Genomic DNA, 26001 nt, shown 5'->3' on the forward strand with positions numbered 1-26001 from the left:
AAGAGCCTATCACAATTCACCTGTTCGGCCCGTCTCGGCTGAGAAGACTTCAGTTTACACATTCCTATTCTATTCTTAGCTTAGCCTTGTAGTGAAACCTTTCTCTTTACTCTTTTAGCATAGTTTCTATATCTTATATATCATATCATAATAAATCAAAGCCTTCTGATACATGGAGTCAACGTTGTCGTCTCTTCCCTCATCATGAGACCTCAGAAAACCCCTGTAATACCCCCTGTCTCAAGTGTTTTGTGAGAGCACTGGTCTTTCGGGAGTTGAACAGTGTTCTCACCTATCACACACACCATTTGATATTATTTATTGAATTCTTACAAGTGGGGAAATAGCTAATAAAATATCTGTGTGTTCTTTTCTTTGGACACTTCACTGAATAATCAGAACTGTTTGTTTCATCAGATTGCACTGTCTGACTTGCTTTTGAAGTTTTGAATATACTGCTTTATTTTTCAAATTATCTTGAATGGAAAATAATTATTAGTTAAAATACCACTTGGTGGACATCTTTGGAAAGTGCTTTAATTAGCTAATATATTTCTATAATAAGGACAGCTAACTTTGGAAAAGTATTTGTATAGACTTGTATTTCTTCTAAAGCAAGTAAATAGTGTCTAAAGGAGGCTGTGTTTATAATTCCAAAGCTGTTGGTAAAAAAAAAATAAAAATCCTCAGGTCAAAAATATGAGCTCTTTGGAGTTCTTTATCCTTGCCACCCATTTATTATAAATAAGCATTTAATTATCCCTATTTTTGCTAATTTTTTACAAAACCTAGTGTTTTAGAACTATCTGGGTTGCAGCTCAGTAAGACTGCCTCCTTTTCCCACATGCTATAATTCCTTAGGTTGTTGGATTGGTTTTTTTTTTTTTTAAAGTACCTTTCATAATTTCTCATTTGTATCTTGAAGTCCTGCATGCAGTGGCTGTCTGACAGGTGCTGACAGCCTCGCCGTGGCAGTGGCGTTCAGCAGTGCTGCTGAAGGCAGTGTGTGCCAAGTGTCACGCCTGGTCTCTGCAGTGACCTTCACTCTGTGAAGATCTGAGTAACTGGATGCAATGCTTTGCATGTACAACTAGTTCAAGGATGGCCATATCAGTGTGGTCCTGTGCCTGGTTCAGTAGATGTGCCAAAAGAAGGATGTGATGCAGTGCTGTAGTGACTACATTGCTTTGGGATTCCAGCTGATAGTTGTGCACAGGACTGTTTCTGCTGCATAGTTTAAAAATGACAATAATTTAAATGGCATGATCAATTTTGTATGTCCAGAGTTGGTTTTGATTCTGTAGACAATATAATTTTGTCTTCACAGTCTTTGTAAGCAACCTGAGTTGTTTACAGAGATTGATAGTTGAGGAGTTGATACTTTGCAGTGTATGGAAATTCTCTGCATAGATAGCAGGACCATGTATAAGAGGGGATGGGCATTTATTATTTACTGTTTAAAATTTGGACTAATAGTGAAATCAGAAACAATTCCTGAGACATAAGGTGTGATCTTTTTACCTGTGAAGTTACACATTTTCATGTGTAGTTGGAAAATATGTGGATTTTTTCTTGTTAAAATTTTATTTCAAAAAGTGTAGCTCAGTGTTAATTATAGACATGTATTGAGGGTTTAGCTGCTGCTGAAAATTACTGAAAATAATGCTTGCCTGTGTTACTTATGTGTAGACAGCTATTATTTCAAGTTATCTTGTCTTGTCTCTACATTTTTCTGCTCAGTCGCTTCTTATCCAATGAATTTTGGAGGGAGACGGTCTGGTGGAAGGTGGGAAACAGGCTGAAGCTGGCAGGGCACAGGCTTGGAGTTCAAAGCCAGAGAGACTGAATCAAGTGCAAGTTCAGAATCATTCTGTGTGGCAAAACAAAATGGTTTGGGACTGGAAGAGGGGCTAACTGTGGTCTACCAGAAATGCCACAGGGAATTTGAACAGGGGCTTGTGGGTTGTTGAATTGTGACTGGTGAGTCTGCCAAGGGGCATCAGCAGATGAACAGGAATTGTATAAAGGGCATTGGTGCCTCCAACATCTGTCACTGACAGCTGAATCCTGCAAAACCGTGTTGTAGGCTAGTTCTGTTATATCATGAAAGCTTCAAGATTCTACCTCTTTTTCTTGTTCTTTTGGTGCTCCTTCTAAATCACTTTGAGCTGTGATTATTTAAAAGGCTAGTACACTGTTTGGGCTAAACTTTTTTTCATATTCTGGCTTTGTACATCAGAGCACAGCATTTCATGTGCTTTGTAGGGATCTGTCAGTAGCTAGTGCTTATTATATAATTAGTTTAAACTAGTAGTATTTCAGAAATAAAAGTGGATTGAGAGTAGCTCATAAAATCAAGAAAAAAGCTTGCCATTCCCAGATATTTCTAGGAGAATTTTCCAGGCATGGGATATGACTGAGGTGTTTCACAATAGTAGACAGTATCTTGGAATTTCAGAGAAAGTGTCCTCTAAAATTCTGTGTTTGCAGTTATCTGCAGGTATTATGTCTGTTTTCAGAGAGAAATGGATATAGGTTAACCAAGTTTTTTTTATAAGGAAGTTTTTGTTTGGGAACTGTAAGGTCTTTGTTAAGAGAAAACTTGCTTTTCATATCGAAGTGTAATTTATGCATAAAAGCAGATTGGCTTTTCAGCTTCATGATCCAGACCAAATTAAAGTGTTTCATCATTATACTGATATTGATTGGTGTAATGTAAGTCAGAGCTAAATATATTTAATATATTTTTCTTTCTCTCTTTTTTTTTTTTTTTTTTTTTTTTTTGTGTGTGTGTACAGAAAAGATGAAAAGGAGTATGCACTGAAGCAAATTGAAGGTACAGGAATATCCATGTCGGCCTGTAGAGAGATTGCAGTAAGTGTACATAAATGAAAGTAATTTTAATGACATTCTTACTCAACAGGTATTTTATTTTCCTAGAATTAAGTAATGTGGAGATTATCCAAGTGTTTTCTTTAAAGTATGCAAGCATGGAAATTTTTTCAGATCTGAGCCTTTTTAAGAAGCTTTTAAAATAATAATTTTCTTTTAGTTCTTTTCAGGTAATAGCAATGCCTCTTTCTGATATAGTTTTGTTTCATCTTCTTTTATGTGTTGAGAGGGAAATAAATACGAACTTCTAAATGAAGACTTAGTTTAAAAAGGAATGTTTTTAAAATGACTTGAAAGAAAAAGTTTCTGAAGGATTACAACTACTATCTGAAGTCCACTTACTAATAATGTATTTTATTTTAGACTAATGGTGACTTGTTCTGTAGCATCTGAGAACATTTTGTTCTCCTCATTTTTAATTTGTTTTGCCAAGTACAGGGAAATTTCATAGCAAAATGAAAAACAGCTTTAATTATATTTTATTACATATGTATTTTATTACATACTTATTATTCCTTTGAATTTGGTAAAAATTAAGTGCTTTGTAAATAAAGGTGGAATTTGATCTTTAAATGTTTATGTCTGAAAATGTGCATTACTGACAAAATGCTGGATACTGAGTAGAATTTTGTAATGCAAGTATTTCTTGCATTGCAAAAGGAGTGCACTTACTTGATTAAATATTTGACTTGTCTTACTGCTGTCACTGTGCAGTCAGCTGTTGAATGTATCTTAGGATTGTGCCTAAAGCTTTTTATAATCTGGTGGCGTTGCATTGAAATACAGCATTCAGATGTGGAGTGCAATATGAGGCATTAGAAACTCATGGTGTCCATGAACTGAACAAACCACTGGGTTGTGTTTAGTGCAGTGTCCATGGTGATTCTGTATGAAGAGACTTAACAGATAAAACTGCTGTCCTTTTAAAGTGCTTATCACCATAAGGTCAAGGTCACTCATGGATTTGAGAGGTGGCTGCATTGCTGTCTGTCACTTTACACAGGATTTACCCAGTGACCTTCTTTTGCTAATATTTCTGCCTTTGGAGGAAATAGGAAATCCTCTTTTAACATCAGTACTAGGTTATATTCTTGGTACTACAAAGTCATTTTTGACAATATTGAGGTTTTTTTTCCCCCCTTGGATTCTTGTCCTTTGTTTTAAATTCTACTGCTGTGGAGATTTGTGGGTTAGTCTGGAGGAGACTTTCCCGTGGGCATGGTAGCACTATGATATGAAGCTGGTTCTGCCTACCTGGACAAATCAATGTAAGGAAGGAGAGAGTGTCAAATAATGTTTAACTCTCATGATACATCACCTTTTTTTTTTTTTTAATTAGTAAAGCTTTATACGAAGGTCAATACAGCTGGTGAATTTTGGCATCTGCTGTGTAAGTTACTTGACTGCTCTCAGTGGTTCTTCAGGTAATTCTTCCATGAGTTAGATTTCATTCTTCTTCTTCACACCTTATTGTAAAACTCTGTAACCTGAGCTAATGCAGCACATCAGCATTTGTCTCAGTGAAATTTCAGGGCAAATATTAGAATTGTGAAAAAGGTAAAGGTGAAATAGTTGAAAAAAAAATACCAAGTTTTTGTCATATGGCCAAAATCAAGTGCATTTTCCATAAAAAGAAATAGACTTCTAAATAATGCATCAATAGCTTATCTTGTATTTAAAGGCTTAGATAGGTGACAAGGGGGTAATGTTTACTGATTAAATAAAGATTATCAGCCTGGACAGAGGCGATTTAAAAAATGTCATGAGTTGTTCTTTTGGCACTTAACCCTTCCCTTCCCTTTCAAAACAAACCCAAATCCCACTTTAGAAGATGAGAAAATGACAGGGACACCAGTGTAGCTGGTTCTTTGAATGTATGTTCAGAATATTTTAATAGTTCTGTGAACTTTAGACACTTGACATTGTACTCAAGCAATATATTGCTAAACTGAAAGGCATTCAGTCCAAGACTGAATTTTGTGTGTCTTATTGCTTAGATACCTATAATAGGATCTGCTGGCTAACTTTCCGTAAAGGAAAAGGTAGATGAATTCTCTCCTGACATTACAAATCAAGTTGGTCTGTCTTTGCTTAGGACTTCAAAACCCTTAAAGTTTCTCTTACCACTATTCATTTGTAGGAGCTTTTTCTGGAAGAAAGTTTATATCAGTAAAAACATCATATAGGCAGTGAATCCTGTGGCAAGTGATTGTTGATTTATTTCAGCTGTAGGGTGATCATTATTAAAGAATCATTATTTCAGCCAATTCTGTTGTATTGAGTACCAAAATATTAGAAAGAACTCTTTATACTTTAAAGAATTCTGTGAGTGTGTAAAAACCGAATTAGTTCCCTGTAACTCAAGTGTGGTCTGAAGATAATTGAAATGCTAACTATTTCTGTGTTCTTGTTATGAGGCAGATTATTGCTTGGCTTAAGCAACAGCATTTTTTGAAGAGCAGATCTGTAAAATGTGAATGGGAGTAATGAAATAGAGTGTTTCTATTTTTAGATGATTATTTAGTTAATGCATGTGACATTTCTTTCAGCTCCAGGCTTGCATTACCTTGTTTTGCAACCTGAAGTGGGTTGAAAGGAAGACTTTAATTCTGCTGCTTTTGTCTTTTACATTTTTTCCTTACCTTATCTAAGTAGGTTCTTTAAAACAAGAAGTGGAGAAAGAGACCAGAGGAGTATTATTTGTTAAGGCTGTGTTTTCCTGTTTAATATCTCAGCTGTCATCTGTTAAGAACCAAAAGCAATGACTTGTAAAATCTGCAGACAGATAGCAGTAATGGAATTTGGTATTTCTGTATCAAAAAGCATGAGAGTAATACAGCTTTATCTGAGATTTCTTGTTCCAAAGGCTTCACTTCCTGTGAGAGTACATTCAAGTTAATTCAAGGACTTCATTTTTCATAGACTATAAACTTTTAATTGTGGATTTTGGGAAAACTTAATTCAGAAAAAAAGAATAGTAATAATCCTTTTCTTAGTCAGTGCCATTCACCAATACTGTATGAATGTATGAATATGTATCTTGTCCCTGAGCAAGGAAGAACTTCAGTGCAATTTTTTTTGGCTTTTTTAGCTGATATGATGAGGTCGAAGATGGATTCACTAAGTGAATGGGGCGTGTCAAAAAGCGGTATCACGACCCTGGACTTTAGGAGAGCAGACTTGAACCTCTTCAGATATCTGCTTGGAAGTATTATGTGAGATACAGCCCTAGAGAGAAGAGGGATTCAGAAAAACTAGTTGGTATTCAAGGATCAGCCTGTCCAAACTTAAGAAAGTTCCACCCCAGCAAGGGGGAAAGCAAGCAAGGGCAACAGGAGGCCTGTGTGGATGAGAGAGGAGCTCCTTATTGAACCTGGACATGAAATGGAATTATATATGAATTGGAAGCAAGGATAGGCAGAACAAGAGAAGTATAGAGTTGCTGTTTGATCTTGCAAGAATAGGGGTTAGAAAAGCCAAGGCTGATATGCAGTTGGGTGTTGCAAGGGACCAGAAGAGCAACAAGAAAGGATTCTACAAGTATGTAAATATCCAAAAGAAGACCAAAGAAAATATGAGCCTGCAAAAAGACCAAAGAAAATATGAGCCTGCAGCTGTATGGGAATAAATGGTATGAAAAAGGCCAAGGTACTCGATATTTTCTTTGTCTCAGTGTTTAACAGTAAGTCCAGCCTTCAGGAGTCTCATGCTCTTGAGACAAGAGAGCAAGTTGAGGAAGGGGGAGGAGGAGGTCCAGGTTAGGGAGCACTAAAACTGGACATACACAAGTCTGTGGTACCTGATGAGCTGCACCCACAAGTGCTGGGAGCTGCTTGGATTTCGTTGTGAGACTACTCTCAGTTATCTTAGAAAGATAATGGTGAATTTTCTTTATCTCTTATTATGGAAGAGAACTAGTGTCATTCCTGTTTCCAAGGAGGATCAGGGGAACTGCAAGTTGGTCCGCCTTAGTCGCTGGGAGAGTGATGAAGCAAATCCTCATGGAAACCATTTCCAAACACATGCAGGACAAGATGGTAATTGGAAGTAGTCAGTGTGGATTTTCAAAGGGAAAATAATCCTTAGCCAACCTGTTTGTCTTGTATAATATGTCTGGCTTGGTGAATGGGGTGAATGCTGTAAATTCTGTTTATCTTGACTCTAGTAATCCATAATATTCTCATGGAGCAGCTAACACAGTCTACAGACAAAAATGACTTTACTAAAGATTTCACATGAACCAGAGACTTGAGTCAAGACTTAGATGTTCTTTGTTCAACTTCTGGTCCTTTCCAGCTTTTTTTTGCACCCTCGCCAATAAGAACTTCCCTTCTTCCAAGGATAAATTACAAACTGTAGCCTTCTTCTCTGTAAATAGTGACATTAATTCTAAATTTAATTCAATTTTTCTATATCAGGGTGGTTTTATAGCTCATTCTTTTTTTTCCTGTAGGAGAAAAAGAGACCAGGCTGTTGTAGATGATTTAAATGGGAGAAGCAGAGCTGCAAACCAGCATTTCTAGCCTAGTGTTTTTTGAGTGTCCTCAATTGGTGCTGCTTTGCCCTGTGTGAATGTTGGGTCTGGGTCCTGTAACCATTTTAGTTGCCACATCCTGTGCTTGTGTGTGCTAGTTTTTAGGGAAGGCTGCTCCTTCTGGGAGGCCTTGAAATGGTGCCAGTTTGCTGTAGCACACTAGTGAGAGCATCAGTTGGCCTTTGTTGTTCAAACTTGTATTTATGGGTACAGGCTAAAATAAATTCAGACTATAATGTTAAGTGAGTTACTGAAAGCTCAGTTGAACAATTTAGCATGCACAAATCATTCTCAGTCCTTTTGCCTATTTATGCAGTATATATTCCAAAGTACTGCAGCATACAAATATTTTGGTTCCTGAGGGTGGGCTAAGTCTTAGAAGGCTTACAGGTTAAATAATATATCTTTTTTAACCTTTTCATGTTTGTCAGCTCTCTTGAAGGTGGCACTTTCTCACTGTATTTATGTTCTTTTCTGCCTCCCTGCTGTCCATGGCCTTCCTTTCTGTGTGGGCAGTTCTGGGGTTGTGTCTCCCTCTTCTTGGGTTTGGCTATGCTGTGATGTTGTGGTGCTGAAGCTGAACCAAAGAAGTCAGCCAGAATGACCATCTTCATCTTGAAGCACTTTATGCCTTTATGCCACGTGTTTCCTCTGGTGCCATTGGCAGTGTGGCACAGGGACTCAAGGGGACATGTTGTGCTTTGCTGGTAGAGCTGATAAAACTTACTTGCTTTTACCTCTGTCAGGTGCTGCACATCATATACAAGCTGCTCTCACCTCCCTGGTTGGAAATCCCTTAGTCAAATGAGCTAAACATGAAGTTACTTAATTTGACACTGTGGACCAGGCTGGTCTTAAACATCTTTGACCTGTCTCCACATCTCTTTGTAACATGGAAAAGGTCAGCTGTACAGAAATAATGCTAACTTTTCAGTATTTATAAAACACTTAGAAGATTTGTAATGTCATTGGCTCTCTTCAAGTGAAGTTGCATAAAATTTCATAATAGTTACAAATTCTGTGTTTCAGCTATATCAACCTTTTCTTTGTCCATGACTATCACAGCGGTTTGCAGCATTTGCTGCTGTGGAGACTTATGTAGACTTTGGTCCCTGGTTTTGTTGGAGGCAATGTTGAATAAAAAAAGGCTTAAAAAAAGTCTGTGTACCTCCGTACATTTACTGTAGGAGATTCCTTTTGAATGTCAGGACTTCTTTTCCCATGCCAAGACAGAATAAATGAGTAGAACATTTGGCAGTATAAAATCTCCCCATAAATTCTCTACTACCTAATTAGAAAAGATTGTTTGTGGAAACTTTGAAACTCCACTCCCTCTTTCAATAGCTGGAGGTAGTGAAATAAGTGAAAAAAACTTTTTTAAGACATTTTTATTAGTGAGCTAAGGCATGTGTTGGCTAGAAGTGTCTATGCATTGTGAATTAGCTGTAAAAAGGTTCTACATGACAACTCGTGTTCTGCGTGCCATAGGAAGAATAAGAGCTCTCTGTATTACATGGTCTAATCTTGTATAATCTGTGTAATTTAAATGCTTTTTGTGTAAGGGAGTACTTAAATTCCTGGTTTGGTTATTCTTCAGAAGGGTTCTGTGGACATTTTTTGTCTTCTTTATTTTATTGCATCTGAAAGAACAATTAACTTCAGTAAATAAAAAAGTACACAAGGAGTAAATATGTGGAATAAAGCTATTTTTGTTTAATCAAGTAAGTTGATGTTTTTATCAGCCCATAAATATACTGTAGTGTTTATGAAAATAAAGTTTTACAGCTTGAAGTACAATTTTATATCAAGAAATTGGACAAAAGTAGAGCATCATCTGAAGCGGCTAGTCAGCTCCATTGTCTTAACTACAGATATGTCCTTCAGCAATTTAATAACAAAAAAGAGTATGCAGAGGAGAAAGGAAAAGGAAGATGCTGTTTTTAGAGTTCTAAATGCAAAATTTGCAACTTCTTTTCGTGCATCTTCTTGGGAAGTTGTGTTTCTGCTCAAAAAAAAGTTGTGTTTCTGCAGGACAGCAATGCCAGTACATCCATGGCAAGTACATTAAAAAGAAGAAAAAGCGAGCTTTTACCTCATCCTAACATGATATGAGCCAGGGAAATGTCTCTGAGTTTGAAACTTGACATCAGTTAGGATATAATCCAAATTCCCAGTGCTGCTGACTAGGGAGAATGACTGTTCAGTGCTATTTAGGCTCCATTATTTTCACTTTGTATTTGCTGTTTTGTTCAGATTCTGAATATTCTCAGAACACACAAACGCAAAACCAGCTGATGGTGTCTTCAGCAGAAATGAACAAAAAACCAAAGCCAAACTACTTCAGATTAAGCTTTAGGCAGCAATGCACTGAAAGCAAATAGCTACTTTATCACTCAGATAAAGAAAACCAGAGTTGCCTATAATGGAAAGGAGACGTTTTTAAATACTTACTTGCCAAACTTAAATACTCCATGCAAGACTCTCTGTGTGTGTGCACAAGTGAACATATATACTTATATGTTTTAAAGCTTCAGTTGGAATGTTTTGTAAATCGTGTTCTTTTCTGAATGTGCCATAAACTTTCAGTTTCCTGTTTCTCATTCTTTCTTTCACATTGCATATCTTTCTTATGTTCTTCCATTTGTGCTTTCCTTGTAAGGTAAAATTAGTTTGTACATGTTTTTGGTTTATTCTCTGTGGAGTTGTAAAATTGTTTGAATTAATACATTGACTTTGCATAACTAAAATGTCTCTAACGTTACATGTAACTACTTTTATGCTTCAGGCTGAGAAGTGATGGCATGGGTTATCAGATGGTGGATTATATTTAAGTTGGAACTCCTATTATTGAATCGTCCACTTCATTTAGAAACAGGCTCACATTTTCCTGTTCATCCTTTCATAATCAATGTAGTAGCAGAAGCTGTTGTTGCACTCAACATCCCTTGTAAGTGTCAAATCAAGGTGAGCTTCATCTCTCCTGACACCATCCCTACATGCCTGGGCAAGGTCTGTAAACTCCTCCCATGTAGTCTGTCCCTGTTTGCACCTTCCTATACACTTGCATTTGAACTCTGACCATCTGCTTAGCCAAACAGGTCTACTCGTTTTTCTTAACAGACCTGCCAGTTTTCCTGAGCAACTTTGCTCTTCAGAGCTGCTTCCTGTGGCTACCTACCAGTTTCTTCAGTTAGCTGAAGTATGCTGTTCTGAAGCTCCAGTTCTGTGCTCTGCCTTCTTCACTCAGGATCTTACAATCATAAGATAATGGAATGACTTGGGTTGGAGGGGGCCTTAAAGGTCACCTAGTTCCATCCTTCCTGCCTTGGGCTGGGGATGCCACCACTAGATCAGTTTGCTCACGGCCCCATCCAACCTGACCATGAGCACTGGGAGAGGTGGGGCATCCACAGCTTCTCTGGGCCACCTGTTCTAGTTCCTCACCGCCCTCTGAGTAAAGAACTTCTTCCTAACTTCTAAAAAATCTTTCCTGTCTTTCTTAATTTAAAATTCTTCTCCCTTGTCCTATCACTGTCTGCCCATTTAAAAAGTTCCTCTCATTTTTATAAGCCCCCTTGTACTAAGTACTGGAAAGCCACAGATGATTAATCTCCCTGGAGCCTTCTCTTCTCTTTGCTGAATATCCTCAGGTGTAGTTGATGGTTGCAACAGCCAAAGCTACCTTGCAAATCTCCAACCTCCAGTTCTTCCTTGTTGGAGAACAACTGTGCGAAACCTTTATTGGCCCTTCCAGTGTGCATATCAAGAAGCTGTTCCTGATAGCCCCCCAAAATTAACTGAGTTAATTCCAGTGGATGTCAAGGAGGTAAATGTCTACTCATAAGAATGATGGCTTGTGGATCAGAGACTTCTCTGAGTTGTAGGGAAGACTTCACCCTATTTGCCATTCTTATCAGATGGTTCTGTAATGTACTCCCAGCACAATGTCCTCCTTGCTGGTCTCTCTGGTGTCCCAGATCTGTAAACTGCCTGAGACTTCTTGGTTCCCGTGAGGCAGAAATGAAATACTGTTGGTAATGCCTAAAGTGGATAAATTTAATACTGAACAGAGATGACTGGATTGCAAATGGATTGTCACTGGAAGAAAAAAATTCTAGGAATTTGATTAAATGTTGCTCTTTTTTCAATGAATTATCTGGCATTGTCTTCAGCTCTGTGTATGGCTAAGTGGATAGTGTTTTTAGTCTGCAGTCGAATTTTACTCTGCAAGTTTTTGTGTGCAAATTGTAGTCAGCTTTGTTATTGAAGGCAAAATGTCACCTACTAAAACTTTATTGACTTAATTGAATTCCATTATGTGAGCAGTTTCAGTGTGTTTGTTTTCTTGTGAATCTCTGTCTATTTCTGTGGTAAGCTGAACAGTAGCTCTTTTAAAATACAGCATCTACCGTATCTACTGAGTTTTTCTTGTCTTTATGATGACTTGAGTTGTTAATGTATGGGGGTTTTAACATACAGGAAGCCTTTCCTGTTTTGACACTGTAGTTAAGAGTACAACACAAAGTGGATAGCCTGGTGTCTTTAATTCTGTGATGCTTTGTTTGCATTTTGATAAGAAAGGTGTGAGCATCATAGTCTTGTTCTCTTCTCTATTTGGCCATCTAATTGGCAAAATGCTTCTGCTTAGTAGAAGGAGCATCACACTCATGCTTCCTCTGTCACTGCAGTGTCAGGATGCTTCCTGGAACCTGCCTGTTGCCTGCATGTCATGGATGTACCAAGCTGTGGGTATGTGAATATGCCACAAGTGTACTTGACCTTGAGCTTTTTCATATGCCACCACCTGAGCATACTGAAGTTAATGTAGTCCAGGCAGGCTATACTTCTGGAAAAAATTATTACTTATTTGAATATGTGGAATATTGAAAAAAGCTATCAGTAGAATGATTTTGATTGGAGACAGTTGTAAAATGGGAGATCTACTGCCAGTTCTCGAAGACATTGAGTCCCTGCCTTTTCTTTCTGTGCTAATGAACTTACTCCATTCCATGGCCCCTGCAAAGTTTATTTCTCAACTGTCATTGTCTTTCCATATTTTCACTTGCTTATTAGATTACTTCAGTTTCATTTTTACCTCAGTTGCCTTTTGTACTATTTCCCTTGCTTTTCTTTATCTCCAGATGTCTTTAATATTTACAGGCAATATAGTGGTTTTGTGTCTGCTAGTTCTTGGATCCATTTTGGTTTGATTTCTCTAAGCTCCTACCCTAAAAAAGCTTCTTATTACTGTGATTAATGATCTCTCTCTCTGACCAAACTCCAAGGTTTGTTCAGTATCCTCATTTGCCTTAATATCTTTGCACTTCAGACTTATAATTGTGTCTTCTTTTTTGACATGTTATATTTGTTATGTATTAGTGATTTTCTGCTTGCCTAGGTTTCACCTAGTCTGTTTAATTTTTCTGAGGATGGGTGATCCTTGCAGCTTTGCATTCTGTCTCTAAATATTATACTTGTGGCCTAAAAAATACTTTACTGTTGCAAAATTGTCTTTTGTACTGTTTCACATTTGAAATTCTCTGAACTTTGCTCCAAGACGTGCAGTCAAAATAAGGAATTCTACTGTGATTTTATGTTTAATAATTTTCAGCTATCTCCATTGTTCAGATTTTCAGTCTAAGGCCAGATGGATGATTTAATTTTTGCTTCTTCTGGGCATCTCAAATCCAGACCATTTTCAAGCTTTTATTTTTTATCCTCAGTACTTTTAGAGCTCATTTTTTTTGTTGTTGGTTTTTTTTTTCCCTTTTCCTTTTCCCAATAGAGATGAGCCTGGAAAACAGATCTATGGTGCTTTCTCACTGGGATTATTTTCATAAAATTTTAGAATGGTTTGAGTTGGGAGGGACATTAAAGATCATCTAGTTCCAATCCCCCTAACATGGGTGGGGACACTTTCCACTAGATCAGGTTGCTTCAAGCCCCATCCAGCCTGGCCTTGAACACTGCCAGGGATGGGCATCCACAGATTCTCTGGGCAACCTGTTCCAGTGTCTCACCCCTCTCACAATGGAGAATATCTTCCTAATATCTAATCTAACCCCACCCTTTTTCAGTATAAGCCATTGACCCTTGTCCTGTCATTACAGGCTCTTGTGAAAAGCCCCTCTCCAACTTTATTGATTCTACAATTTCTGTTTCTGTGTTTATTGGTCTTCCATCACATGCAGATTGGAAAAAATAAGTCAATCCATCTTGCTAAAACATGCAAAGGAATTTGGTCATCAGGTGCACTTCATTGTTTTTGTTAACATTTTATCAATATTTATAGAACTGTGGTGAGTTTAAGGCAATAAAAGTCATCTTCAAAGTTTAGTCTGCTGCTTCTCTCCTGAATTTGGCTAGAGGAGTGTCTAGAGAGTGTCTAGATAAGTCCCTTTAGTGCTAGAATAGCTCCAGTAATCAAGAGGGATAGCAGTGAAAGTGACTGTTTCTGCACCACATTCAGGGGGACTGAGCCGACAATTCTAGATTTGATAAGACTCACTCTCAGAGTACTCATAAGCTGCAGCATTTTCAGCTTGACAGCTTGGCAGTCATGGTGGTGGGAACTGGCTGAGTACAGAGCCTCAAAGTGACTGTTGCTTGGCCAAAGGACAGTGACACAGCTGTTGCTTTTAGTGTGTGTGAAAGTGGGCTTGAGTGTATGCAATCTAATAAATATGGGCTTAATGTTAAAAAGTCACAGCATTTGGCTGCATTAGTGGCGATGAGGGAGCAGTGGGGAGAGCGAGTGTGCAGAGTGACTGAGGCTGATATTGCCCTTTTACAGTGCATGATGCTCAGAAGGATTCTGTTGTCTAGGTAACAGGGGCTGTACTTCATTTCTTAAGAAAGATGGAACAGATGTTCCTACAAGAAGCAACCAATTATCACCAGTGAGAGCACTGGCAGTATTTAAACTAATTGCTTTGTTGTTACATACAGTTCAATCCATAGGCTGTGAATAGTGAAGAAAATTTAAAGGAAGGAGTATTCCCTGCATGGATTTTCCTGAATGAGGCTTTTAAAAAATTTTTGTAGTTTATAAAATTGCACTCATCCATGTGCCTTTTGAGACTTCAATTTATCACTCCTTTTTTTCTCTAAATCATCCAGTCTTTCCTATTCGGTATTTGTAGTGTCTCTTTCATGATCCAGTGAATCCCATTGCTCCATCACATCTGTGTCAAATCACATTCATTGATTTTGTTTATTTAAAGTACCTAAAAGTCTGAAGGCAGTGGGGTAAAAAGGATACTTGCAGTGGAGGAAGAGATGAAGAGATGGAAGGGCTTTTCTAAGAAATAAAAGTGTTTTCTTAGATTTTTTTTTTTTGGTGGCAAAATCCAAGCACAGCAAGTCAGGTAGGGACTATGCTATTAAAAGCTGGAGCAAAAGGAAGCCATATAGACATGAAACCTTACCATGGGCTGCTTAAGTGGGAACACAAATTGTGTGTGCTGCGATAAGCAGGTGGTGACACTGGCAAGAAAGGCAACAGTGTGGAGCAAGGAGTACCCAAGCTCTCTCACTGCAGTACTTGCCAGCAGTGTGTCTTTTTTGTGTGAAAAGTTGTGCTAAAGAAATTTCTAGTATGGATTCAAGTGTTTGTTTTCTGTTTGGATATGGCTTAGTTAGTCTGGGACATTATTGTAGCACTTACAGCATAAGATATGCTCCTGTCTTTTATAAGAGATTTAGGGGGAGGTGTGTGTGTAAATCTACTTTTATACCTTTGGGATAAAAATCTGATGTTGGGTATTAAATAAGGAGAGAGGGCATTGGGACCAAATTCTTAGGGCACTGTTTGTGAGTCCTTAGCAAAGCTAAGCCATAACGTTATGCATTTTAGACAAAAGATCTGGCCCATTGCCTGAACTTTTCCATGCTTCTTGCCAAATAAAAGGGCAAATATTCTATTTTTTAGGTAGGGCATTGCAAAAACATGTTTTTTTGTCTTGGCAATAATAGGATAAAGGAAGAATCCTTGACTTGCTCTCTTTTTATTTTTTTTTCCTCTGATAAAGGACGTGCTGTTTTGATTTTTATCTAACAGTGGAAAATGTCATAATGAGTGGAAACAAAGTGCATGTTGCTCTTCTTAGATTATTTGGCTGAATTATCCTATTGTATAGTAGTGACATGTTGATTGGGACAAAATGTCTTATTACATTCAGTTATTTCAATAACCATTGTACAATATTTGCAGTCTGAGTAGGAAAAAAAATATTAATCCTAGGGTTTTTAATCGTTTTTACCAGACTCCTTGCATGTAACTTGTAATCTTTTACTTGTCCTACCTCCAACTCTGGCTCCTGGCTTTTTAAATGTTATCTCTAATTTCTATTCCAAACCTTTTCTTTATTGTACAGTTTATTCTTTCTATAGTATCCTTCATACTCTGTTGCTCAGACCTCATTATGAAATCTGGTGTGTAAGTATTCACAACTTCTCATTTGTGACTTCATTCCTGCTTGCTTTTCTTCTGTTGATAGTTTTTGATTCTCCTTGCATTTCCTTATTTTCTCACAGGCTCTGTCAGCAGCAATATTTACTACTTCTGCTGCTGCTTTTGTATTCTAGACTACTTTTAATAAAATCTTAATCACCTTCTGCCAATTTTTCACCTGCTTTTATGAGAATTTTCTTCATTTTTGCAGTTTAATTATATCATATATTGCCAGTCCCAGGTTCTTCTCATCACCCTTGGCATAAACTCTGAGCCCTTCTCTTCTTCTGCCACCCCTTTCCATACAAATAATTTCAACTGAATTTATTTCTGAAGGTTGTGCTCACAGAATAAAAGAATTTGACAAGGACTACTTATTTTTCCATTTTCTGTCCTTGGAAATAGAAGTTTGTTCCTTATGCTCCTTTTTTTCCCAGCACTGGTTCATTTTCCTTATGCCTCATTCTTTCTTCTTTCTGACCTTCTGCTCACAGCACAGCCTGCCATCATAAGTAACCTCACTGTCATGGGAAGTAATGCTTAAAAGAGGAGAGCACGAGGACAGTTTTGCCAGAGGGTTGGTGTGCCTCTGGACTTTGTACTGAGGTTAGGAGGAGCGTTTGCTATGTTGGACACATTTCTGTGAGGCTCTCCTCCCTTGACTTTTTTTGTATTTGCCCTTTGCTTTCCTCTCCACTACTCTTTCTCTATGTTCCTCCCACACAGTTAATTTCTTTTTACACTTCCATATCCCACTCCTCACCTCACTAACATAATTTTTTCTGTTTTCAGCTTTGCTAGTGTCCCCTGCTTTTTTTCTCTTCTCCCACCCCGTCCCTTCTGTTTCCACAGCCAGTTGAATTCCTCATCACTGATACACCACTGTAGTCCATTAATCCTTTTCACATGGTCTTGCAGTTATCCTCACTTCTCATTCCAGCTCTGCCATTTCTCCTGCTCAGTGTTGCTCAGCAGAGCATCTGGTAAGATGCACCTATGTTCCTCTCCTCCTGTGGCTGCCATGCTGATTTCCTTCTCCCTGGGATGGTTCTCCTGACAAGCTTTTCCTTCACCTTCTTCCTACCTCTCTTTCTGGAGTGAGCTTCATGTCCATTGCCCCATAGAAGTCAGCCTTCTTCTCAGGGACTGAATTAAGCAGGGAAAAAATGAGGGATTCTTTCTCTTTTGCTTTAGTGCTGGAGCTGTCTCTGACCTGCATCATTTAATGATGCTCTAAAGGTTTTTCTACAGAGTGGGCTCAAATAGCTTTTTTTTTTTTTCCCTCAAGGGAAAAAGAAGCACCAGGTGGCAGTTTGATGATCAAAATTTGCTTAGCTTGATTTTGTTTCTTTGCTAACCTGTGCAGAAGTGCAAAAGATCTCATAATACTGTGCAGCTGGTGTAATAAAATTACATTTATGTCTGTCATCTTTGAATTTTAATGTAGTGGAAATGGGAGAGAATCTATCTTACCTATTTACAGACAGCAGTGGCTTCTTGAATGATCATTACTTCAGTGCAAGTTGAGGGTAGGGGAAAATCTTTGTCACTCGTCTTCTGTAAAGAGCTCCAAGATTAGGAGCAGTCAAAAAAGCAAATTCAAAATCACTAAAATTATTTTCCATTGAGTTTCTTAAGACCTGAGAGCAAGTCACACTTGGTCAGCCACGTCAATCCCTGTGTTCAGATGATGAGTGTCTTTGTCCTGTCCTGGTCTCTTTCCACTTTGGAAGGATACAGTAGCACTAGTAAAGGTGGGGAGGAGGGGAATCAAAAAAGTTCTGTATGAGCAGAAACAAAGTAGACTGGGAGTCTGTGGGTTGGAAGGGAGGGAAGAGGAAGGAAGGTGTGGGAGGTCTAAAATCACAGAATTAGATGGGAAAGTTAATTATGGAATTGTTATTCAGTGTTTATCAGAACAGAAGAACTAAGGCAAATGAAGGAAGATAGCAGTCTCTGGTTCTTAAATCCCTGATCTGGTGGGTTGCTGGAATCTGACTGCTCATATCAGAAAAGGCTTGTACTGTCTATGCACTGCTCAACCTGTTCTTTTCCTTTGTGTTTGCCTCAGCTGTGTTGGGGTAGGATAGTAAACAGACTTTAAATGAGTCTTGAGTCTGAATCATGTATAGCAGCTCTTTCTTCTTTGACTAGGGACACACGTGTATTTTGTTTTTATTGCAGTGGGTTCTTATAAAATGGCTGAATGGTTTATGTGAATAATCAGGTGCTCACTAGTGCCCAGACTAGAAAATTAGAAGCAATAAACATGCAGGAGGCTTGCTGTATTCTTAGTGGGTCATGGCATCATTGTGTAAGAAATTTACTTAAATTCTGAAATATGTAATTCTTTTTCTTTATGCAGTCCAAGGTTGCTGTTTCAGAAGGAAGATGCAAATAAATGAATGCTGCCATTTTTGCTGGGATTAGGAAAATGTTATTTGCTGCCACTAATTGCATGCTTAATGAGATACTAGAAGAGTTCTGTTGGAGGTCTTGAGAGACTTCCAATTAGTCCTTTCTGCATAACATCTGGGGCAGTGTCTGCAGTCAGTTCTCAGGAAGAAAGTCTAATGTGAGTGTTCATAGTAGGTTGTGTTCAGGGCCACATGGCTTTTGCTGCCTTGGGCAAAAAGTCAGCTCACTACCCAATTGCTTGGAGTCAAAGTCGGTTTAGAGAAGGATTATATTCATTGGAAGATAAATGCATAGTGCCACATGCTTAACCTCTTATGTTGGTAAATATTAACCAGTTACTAATTTCTTCATCTGATAACGACCTACTGTTGTTTCCAAAGCTTTCTTACAAAATTGATGTTCTGATTTCCTACGGGTTGCTGTAAGAGCATATTTACCATACCTTGTTTATATTTTTATCCCTTTGCTTACCAAATTCTGTAACTTGCTTTTGACCTGTACTGGTCCTTATTGAGGGAAATGTGATTTTGCTGCATTCATTGTCTCATTAAAGGATTTTTTATATTTAATAGAAGAATGAGGAAATAGCAGGCTATAGATTACAAACTGAATTTTTTTATCTAGCTGCAGTCTGATCCTGAGAGTATGAGAAGAATCTTGTGGTAGGCGTTTAATGACTTGGGAGACTGCCAGTGAACATCTTGTTTTAGCTTGCTTCACACATTAAATTTGTCTAATGTGTGGCTGAAGATTGCAAAAGATTTGGGTAAAAAGTAGAAACCTAAGAGCAAAAGCAGAACAAATTTAACAGGTAATTGTGTTAATGAACTCTAAGAACGTTCTAGTGTTGTGCTTCCAGAGTGAAGTGCTGAATTTGTTGTAAATAACTGTCAACAGAGTAATTTTAGAAAGAATTCTTGAGTGAAAACTCTGGTAGAGTAATATTTCTAAATTAATCTTATCTGGAAACAATATATAAGAAACCTGATCTATGTGCACAACTTTTGCTCTTTTAAACAAACCTAAGTTAATAACAGGAAATTAAAACCCCCAAATAATACATTATCTCCTGCTGTCTGCAGGCACATTTCTTGTTTGAAGTGTGGTGTTAGACTCAACTTACACTTGCAACTGCAGGCTTGTGTATTAGCTTGTTTAAGTAGAGGTAAGACATCGAAGACATGAAAGCACATCAGTTGAAGTACATCAGAGTTTAATGGATGCTGTCATTCAGAACTAAGGCGGTTTTGACTTGATTCCCATAAGGACCAGAGGTTTAATATGCTTAATATGTTTTGAATGCATACTTGTGATTTGATTTAATTTTCTATTTAAAGAAGACCATAAGTATAAATTATGTATCTAAACACCTGTATCCCAGTCTTGAGTAAGTAGAATGCATATGAGCATAACCTTTAGGGTTGTGTTTGGTTGGTTAGTTAGCTGGGTTTTTTCCCCTTTTTTTTCTTTTTTCTTTTCCCACATTAACTATAAAAAAATAGTATTTTCTTTTAATCCTTAAATGCTAAAATACAAGTTGTCACATAATAGTGTCACAGAAAACTAAATGGGATTCACACAACTCTGTTATTCCTCCATGAAAAATCTGCTTTCTGTGATTCAAAATCATTTAAATGGTATATAACAGAATTGTATCCCAGCTGGAGGTTGCTGTTTTGTTGGTGGATCAGCCTTCTTCTTTGGTCCAGATTAGGGCATAGGCACTTAATTTAGATTCTTGTGAGCATCTCAGAGCATGGACTTTATGCTGGCTTTAGACAGACAGGTGTCCTCATTCTGGCCATGATGGGGTTAATTTTTGCACAAGGACCACCCTCATGCCATTTTCCAGGAATGGGGGAAGATGTCCCTTTTGGGTCTGTGTTGTCAGAGCTCCATGCTGTGGTGCTGAGCGTTTCCATATGAATCATTCACCTCACTTGCACACACTTTTATTATTAATATTGTTGCTGTTTCCAGTGAATTGTTCTTGTCTCAAGCCTGAACTTTGCCATTTGTGCCTTCAGTTCTCTCCAGCCCTCCAGAGGGGTTGGGGAAGAGGGAGGAATGAGCAACTGACACATGGTTTGAAGTGGTTTTGGTGGGAACACTAAATTGGAGAATACCATTCCTAAACCATGACACAGGATAGCTGATACCTGATCTGGCATACAGCCCCTGGATACAAAATGAAGCTAAGTTAGTTATTTTTTTCCAAACAGTTTTTGAATTACAAAAGAATGGGTTTTTTAGTACTTTGTATTATCAGAAGAGTGCCTTCTTAAAATGCTATTGGACATGATAAATTATTGTTAGACTTTTGTCTCATTATAACTGTTGATTTATATTCCTGTATATTTCTGTATTGGAGAAATAATTGTCTGCAAGTTGAGAACATGGATGTGAGAGTACTGAGTAGCAGCACACCTGACCTTGAATAATACACCAAATCCTATTACAAAGCAGGGGTAGATTTAAATTCTAAAGTTGGATTGGTAACTTGCAGCATGCACACTTGAGAAGCTGCATTTTTGGGAAAGGGCTGGGATGCCTTCCTTCAGGCTATAGAGAGTCACCTCTTTTTACCTGGAATACTGTCCTGAGGTGCTCAAGCTGTGTCTCTCCAGGTGCTAAACCCCTTGTGTTCAGCAGGTCAGAGCAGTGGAGAGGACTGAAGCCATGTTTGCTTCTTGGTGGGAGCGCTCTGGTTGTTGAGAGAGGAGATGCTAGTCTCACAACCAATTTATTATAGAGCCAAATCTGTTATGCATCATCTGAGAGAGCCCCTCACACACTGAATTTTACAGGTGGTTTGTCAGAAACTTTGGATCTTGGGTATAGGTGTTGGATCAGCTCAGCATTGTCACACTTGATGCACTCTGGTTCTAGCAAATATGGGAAATTTTTATACCATAGGATAGAGAAGTAGAGGCACAGAATTGCACTTTTCCCTGAATCCAACAAACACATTCACCAAGCTGGGAGGCTAATTATTGTCACTGTTCAGATACAAGAAGTTGTTAGGTGGAAGTTTTTTCAAGATCTGTGTTTTTGGGTTTTTTTAGGGGTAACTTCAAATAACTTGTTTCACAATTTGTGTTTATACTGTAGAAAATGTGGAAAATGGAAAATAATAAAAAAAATAAAAAAATTGCTATAATAACAGAAGGATTAATCAAAGAGTCAATTAAGTAGAGGAGATAAGTAAACTTTAGGGGGGAAATGGACTGTAAAAATATTATCTTTGCAGGATAATATTGCAATCCCTGCCCAATATTTTGTAGAGATTAGAAATTTATTAACTTTTATGAGATTCACCCCTATGGTGCCATAATTAATTGAGACTGGGAAAACATGCTTTTTGGCTGTTCTTTGCTAAAGCATTGTTTGTCTTGCTCTGGTTCATATACCATTTATCTTTCTGAAATCTTCTTGAGTGGAAAATCTTTGAAAAATGGATGATCAGCATTGATGTCTACTCATCCTGTTTGCCCTTCTGCAAGAGTTTTAGAGCACCTCAGTTGCCATCACTGTTTATTCACTGTGAGATACAGTGCTAGAACAAGGTGATAACTGGTTGTCAGGAATTCAGAAAAGTGTGGAAATGTTAGGATAAGACCTGCAAGAGAAAACTAGTTGCAGTTTAAAACTCCAGAGTGAATGTGTGGGTTTGGGAATGATGTGATGCTACTTGTGATGAGTTGTATTCCCTCTCACCCATTTTAACATTTTAATGGAGCTTTAGGTTTAAGAGTCTTTGCTAGTTTGATGGGAAATTTCTTTATCCTTTCAGTAAGGGAAGAAATTTCTAGTCAGCCTAAAAGCAAATTTAGGGTATCTTAAAATCTTCAGAAAGGACAAACATTCACTATTACTTTTTCAGAAAGTTTCTTCCAGTTTAGTTGTTGGTCTTATCTGAGTGGTTGGATCTTCTTTAATGGTTGGCCAAATAAGGAGAAAAATCTCTGTAGAGAGAGACAGAGCTTTAACTTATCTATACCTTTCAGTTGGGAAGAAAATGGTTATTGCTAAATCTGAGCCAGACTGACCAAAATTAAATACACAGCTACCTTTAAAAGAAGAGAGTGTTGAATTCAGTTGTCCCAAAGGAAATGAAGTTTCCTTTAGAAAGATGTGCAAATTCAATAATAATTCAGGTTTATTTTGTAGAAAAAAAATGAAAATGAATTAGATATATAATATATATAGATATATGTGCACTGGAGCAAAGCTGATATTGTGTGTTCTTAATGTCAGCATTTCCTTATATAGTTGTATTAAAAATTTTTACAGTTGTCCTTTGTCTCTATTATTAAGAAGTCTGTGCTCTGGTATATTGGTAAGTAAGAAATGGAAAGAATTTTTATACTTGTATTTGTGCTTGTGTGCTTCAAGATAAATGCCAAAATGCCAAAGTTTTTTTGTTTTTTGTTTTTTTTTTTTTTTTTTTTTTAATTTTTTTTGTTGTTGTTGTTGTTGGAGACCTTAAGAATTAAAAATGCAGCTATCCTAGTTTCTTCTTCTTTAGCCGAGTTAAAATGTAATACTTACAAGATGTCTTTTGCCAAGCTTTTGTTTCAGAATAATAATAATGTTATTTAGCATTGCCAGACCATTTTCAGCTCCCGAAATGAAAATATTTATAGAATAAATACTTTCTTAATCCTTCTCATAGGAGGAGGGTGGGGCACATTTTTGCCTTCATCCTGTCCTGACATTTGGCAGTTGACTGATTAGAGTCTGTTCATTGTCTTTTTTTTTTTTTTTTTTTTTTTTTTTTTTAAATACTTGATCTTTCTCTTCTGGTAGTCTGAAGCCCTCACAGCTTGGGGACTGTATGCTTTGAAGAGATGAAAGTGTGAAAAAAGGTTGAAGAATGTATAAGGCATACTTGGAGGGATCTTTTAATTTGAAGGACTGCTTGGGATCAAACTGGTCAAAATCAGATGCATGTATAGGAAGAATTAGAGGGAAGAAGAGAGACTGCATGGACTCTACTTAGAGTCTGTTTTGAATTATTTTAACTTGTTGATTTTAATTTGCAGTGTGCCTTGGAGTAAACTCAGGCAGCACTCCTAGCAGTTTGTGTAAGAATGGCAGTTGTTAATTTTTGGCATTTTACTCTACCTCCCCTACTTGGTTTTGCATGCCAAAGGCAGTCCAAGGACAGGCCTTACCAGACCAGAGTATGAAGAATATGCCCTTTCTAAAGTAGAGCTTAAGCTAATGCTTAAACTTTTACCTTTCTTTTTAGATTCTTTGAATGATTTTTTTTTTTTTTGGTCTAGATGTCTAAATTTCTCCATGTCTGTTTTTATGTTACCTGCATCTTTCTGAGACCTCTTATATAAGTGTCAGCCATGGAAAGCTTAAAGCTGGAAACAAACCCCCCATACCTGCTCAGATTGAAGGTATTAATATAAAGTTTTTTGGTACTTCAGTTATGCAGTAACTCTGTAATTGTAATTTCTCCAAGAAGTGGAAATGGGAATCCAAACTGGAAAATCCCTAACTTCAGAATCAACTGCATCACTAGAAAAAGCAGAATTTTGAGTGGTTTTCTAATATGGTACCCTGTTTGAATTTGAATTCCCTTCTCTTTTCTTGATAACTTCTCCTCTTAACTTGCTAACTTCAAGATCTGTAGCACAGTTAGCAAAGGATTGTTCTTACATGTTAAATAAAATAAATAGCTACCTATTTATTTTTATGCGTTTTTTTTTGTTTTAGTTGGTTTTGTGTTTGTTTGTTTGTTTGTTTTTTGAGAGAGGCCCATATATACCTCCCTGAGGGAAAAGCTGCAGCATGAGCTTGATATGGTAATAGGCAGCCGAGGGTCTGCGGAAAGGATAATATTACTAACACCGAGGAGAGGATCTAGTATTGATTAGTAGCATTCAAACCAGCTGCAATTTTAAAAGACCTTCTGAAGAAGTAAAATTATGATCTTTCTGTTCCTCTGAAAAGCCCAGCTTCAATTAAAAAAAAAACTTCAGTGACCCCAGAGGCTTTGAATAGATTCATCACAGAAGAGGCAGCTTTAAAATTCTGTAATGTGCAATTGCTTTTATGAGCAATCAGCCTCGAGCTTTGGCCTTTCCTGTGATTTCTTGTGATCCACATTTCTGCCTGTTAGAGGTTTTTGTTCTAACCTTGAAAATGGTTCAATACAGTACAGTGTGCATTTCCATCAAAGAAACTACCAGTGCTGTTCCAGATCAGTTGAAGTACATAGATCAAAAGACTGAAGTAAACTATGTGAAAGGTAGGTACACCTCTTAGATGAGAATGCCCTCTGAATAAATTTTTGAAGGTGGTTATGGGTTTTGTCATCACTGACACAGAGATACATGTTTGCTGCAAGATATACTAGTGTCAGTCTTGACAGCACTGGTTTGTCTTCCCGTTTTCTCTAATTTTTCTTAGGTTTCCTTCACAGCGAGATGGAAGTGTCTGTCCTCATCCTGCTTTTTCAAGTGGTATCTAGAAAGCATTATTCATCCAGTGGCATGAGAGTGTTTCTGAGCAAGATTTATTTCCTTGAGGAATGTACTTTTTGACTTGTGTTTAAATGTGCTAAGTGCCCTCAAAATTGATCGTGTTGTTTATATTGGTAACACTGGAACTCTTCTCCCATAGAAGTTGTCTATCTCTTTGGGAGAAATAAGGGAGAATTTTACCTGTCTCAAAAGATCAAGAGACTTCCTAGTTGCTTCTCTACTTCTTGTAAAAGGAACTTGCATTATATGGTGATAGATGATTTTCAGGCTCAGTTCAAGCGTTTAAACCAAATTGCTGTAGGGCTTGCTGTCAATCATCTTTTCCATGTGCTGAAGATGATCACTAAAACTTCACTAAACCCATTTTTCATGAAGGCTTCTACAAGAGCACACACTGCATAGTCACACACTGCATAGTCATCTGTCTAGGGAATCTAGTAGTGACTTTATATCAAATTCATCAACTAAATTTGTTGTCCAATGTTGCTAAAGAAGCAAATGAAATAAACTGTTTTCCCTGCTATTGAGAAGCTATTCCTGAACCTTCCTGTTCATGAGATGCAAACTTGCTGGGTAATTTTATCTCTCATTAGGTGTCTTTCTGTTCTTCAGCCATGTTTATCATCTAGTGCAATGATTTCTTTCATCATTGATGCTCATATCTTTGTGTTTTAGTGGGTATCTATCTTATTTCTTTCAATATTTGATCAGTTACACTAATTGAGAAAGTTACAGTAATTGAGAATTCCCCATTGAGAGATGGATTGTTTTTCTCCTTTGGTCACCCTTTACTCTTTCTGGGAGAGTTCATCTTTTGTGTGGCTGTGGAGGGAGAGGTGTTTGAGCAAAGAAAACCGCATATAGTATTAAAAAAAATCACAGAAGCCTTTCATGTATTGATATAAATACATTCCATTCTCTCCTGTAAGGACCTCAACTAGGATATCTAATATCAGATTTACCATCTCAATTTTCTTCATTCTTTTATGGCAATCCAGTTCTACCATTTGTCACTTGCACCTGATGACTTTTCAGTCTATAGTAGAAATTCTTGGTTAGTTTTTAAATGCATCAATTCAGATTTTGTGCTGTTGATTTAATCTTGTTTCTGCTACTCTTTGTTTACTCAGTCACAGAAAAAAGTAGCATAAAAGATGATGCATTATCACATTTCTTTTCTTCCTTGGAAATGCTGCCTTTATTTA

At 37.4% G+C, this 26001-nt stretch overlaps 1 protein-coding gene across 1 annotated transcript in view; it reads left to right on the forward strand.

Annotated features, from left to right (window-relative positions):
• The window catches only part of CDK19 (cyclin dependent kinase 19), a 118372-nt gene that overhangs the window by 16749 nt on the left and 75622 nt on the right, over nucleotides 1–26001 (forward strand). Inside the window, exon 2 of the mRNA XM_018917479.3 lies at nucleotides 2799–2874. Within this exon, the coding sequence (XP_018773024.3) occupies nucleotides 2799–2874 (76 nt within the window). The remainder of the gene's footprint in view (nucleotides 1–2798; nucleotides 2875–26001) is intronic.

The sequence above is a fragment of the Serinus canaria genome, chromosome 3 (genome assembly GCF_022539315.1).
Source record: "Serinus canaria isolate serCan28SL12 chromosome 3, serCan2020, whole genome shotgun sequence".
Taxonomy (NCBI): Eukaryota; Metazoa; Chordata; class Aves; order Passeriformes; family Fringillidae; genus Serinus; species Serinus canaria.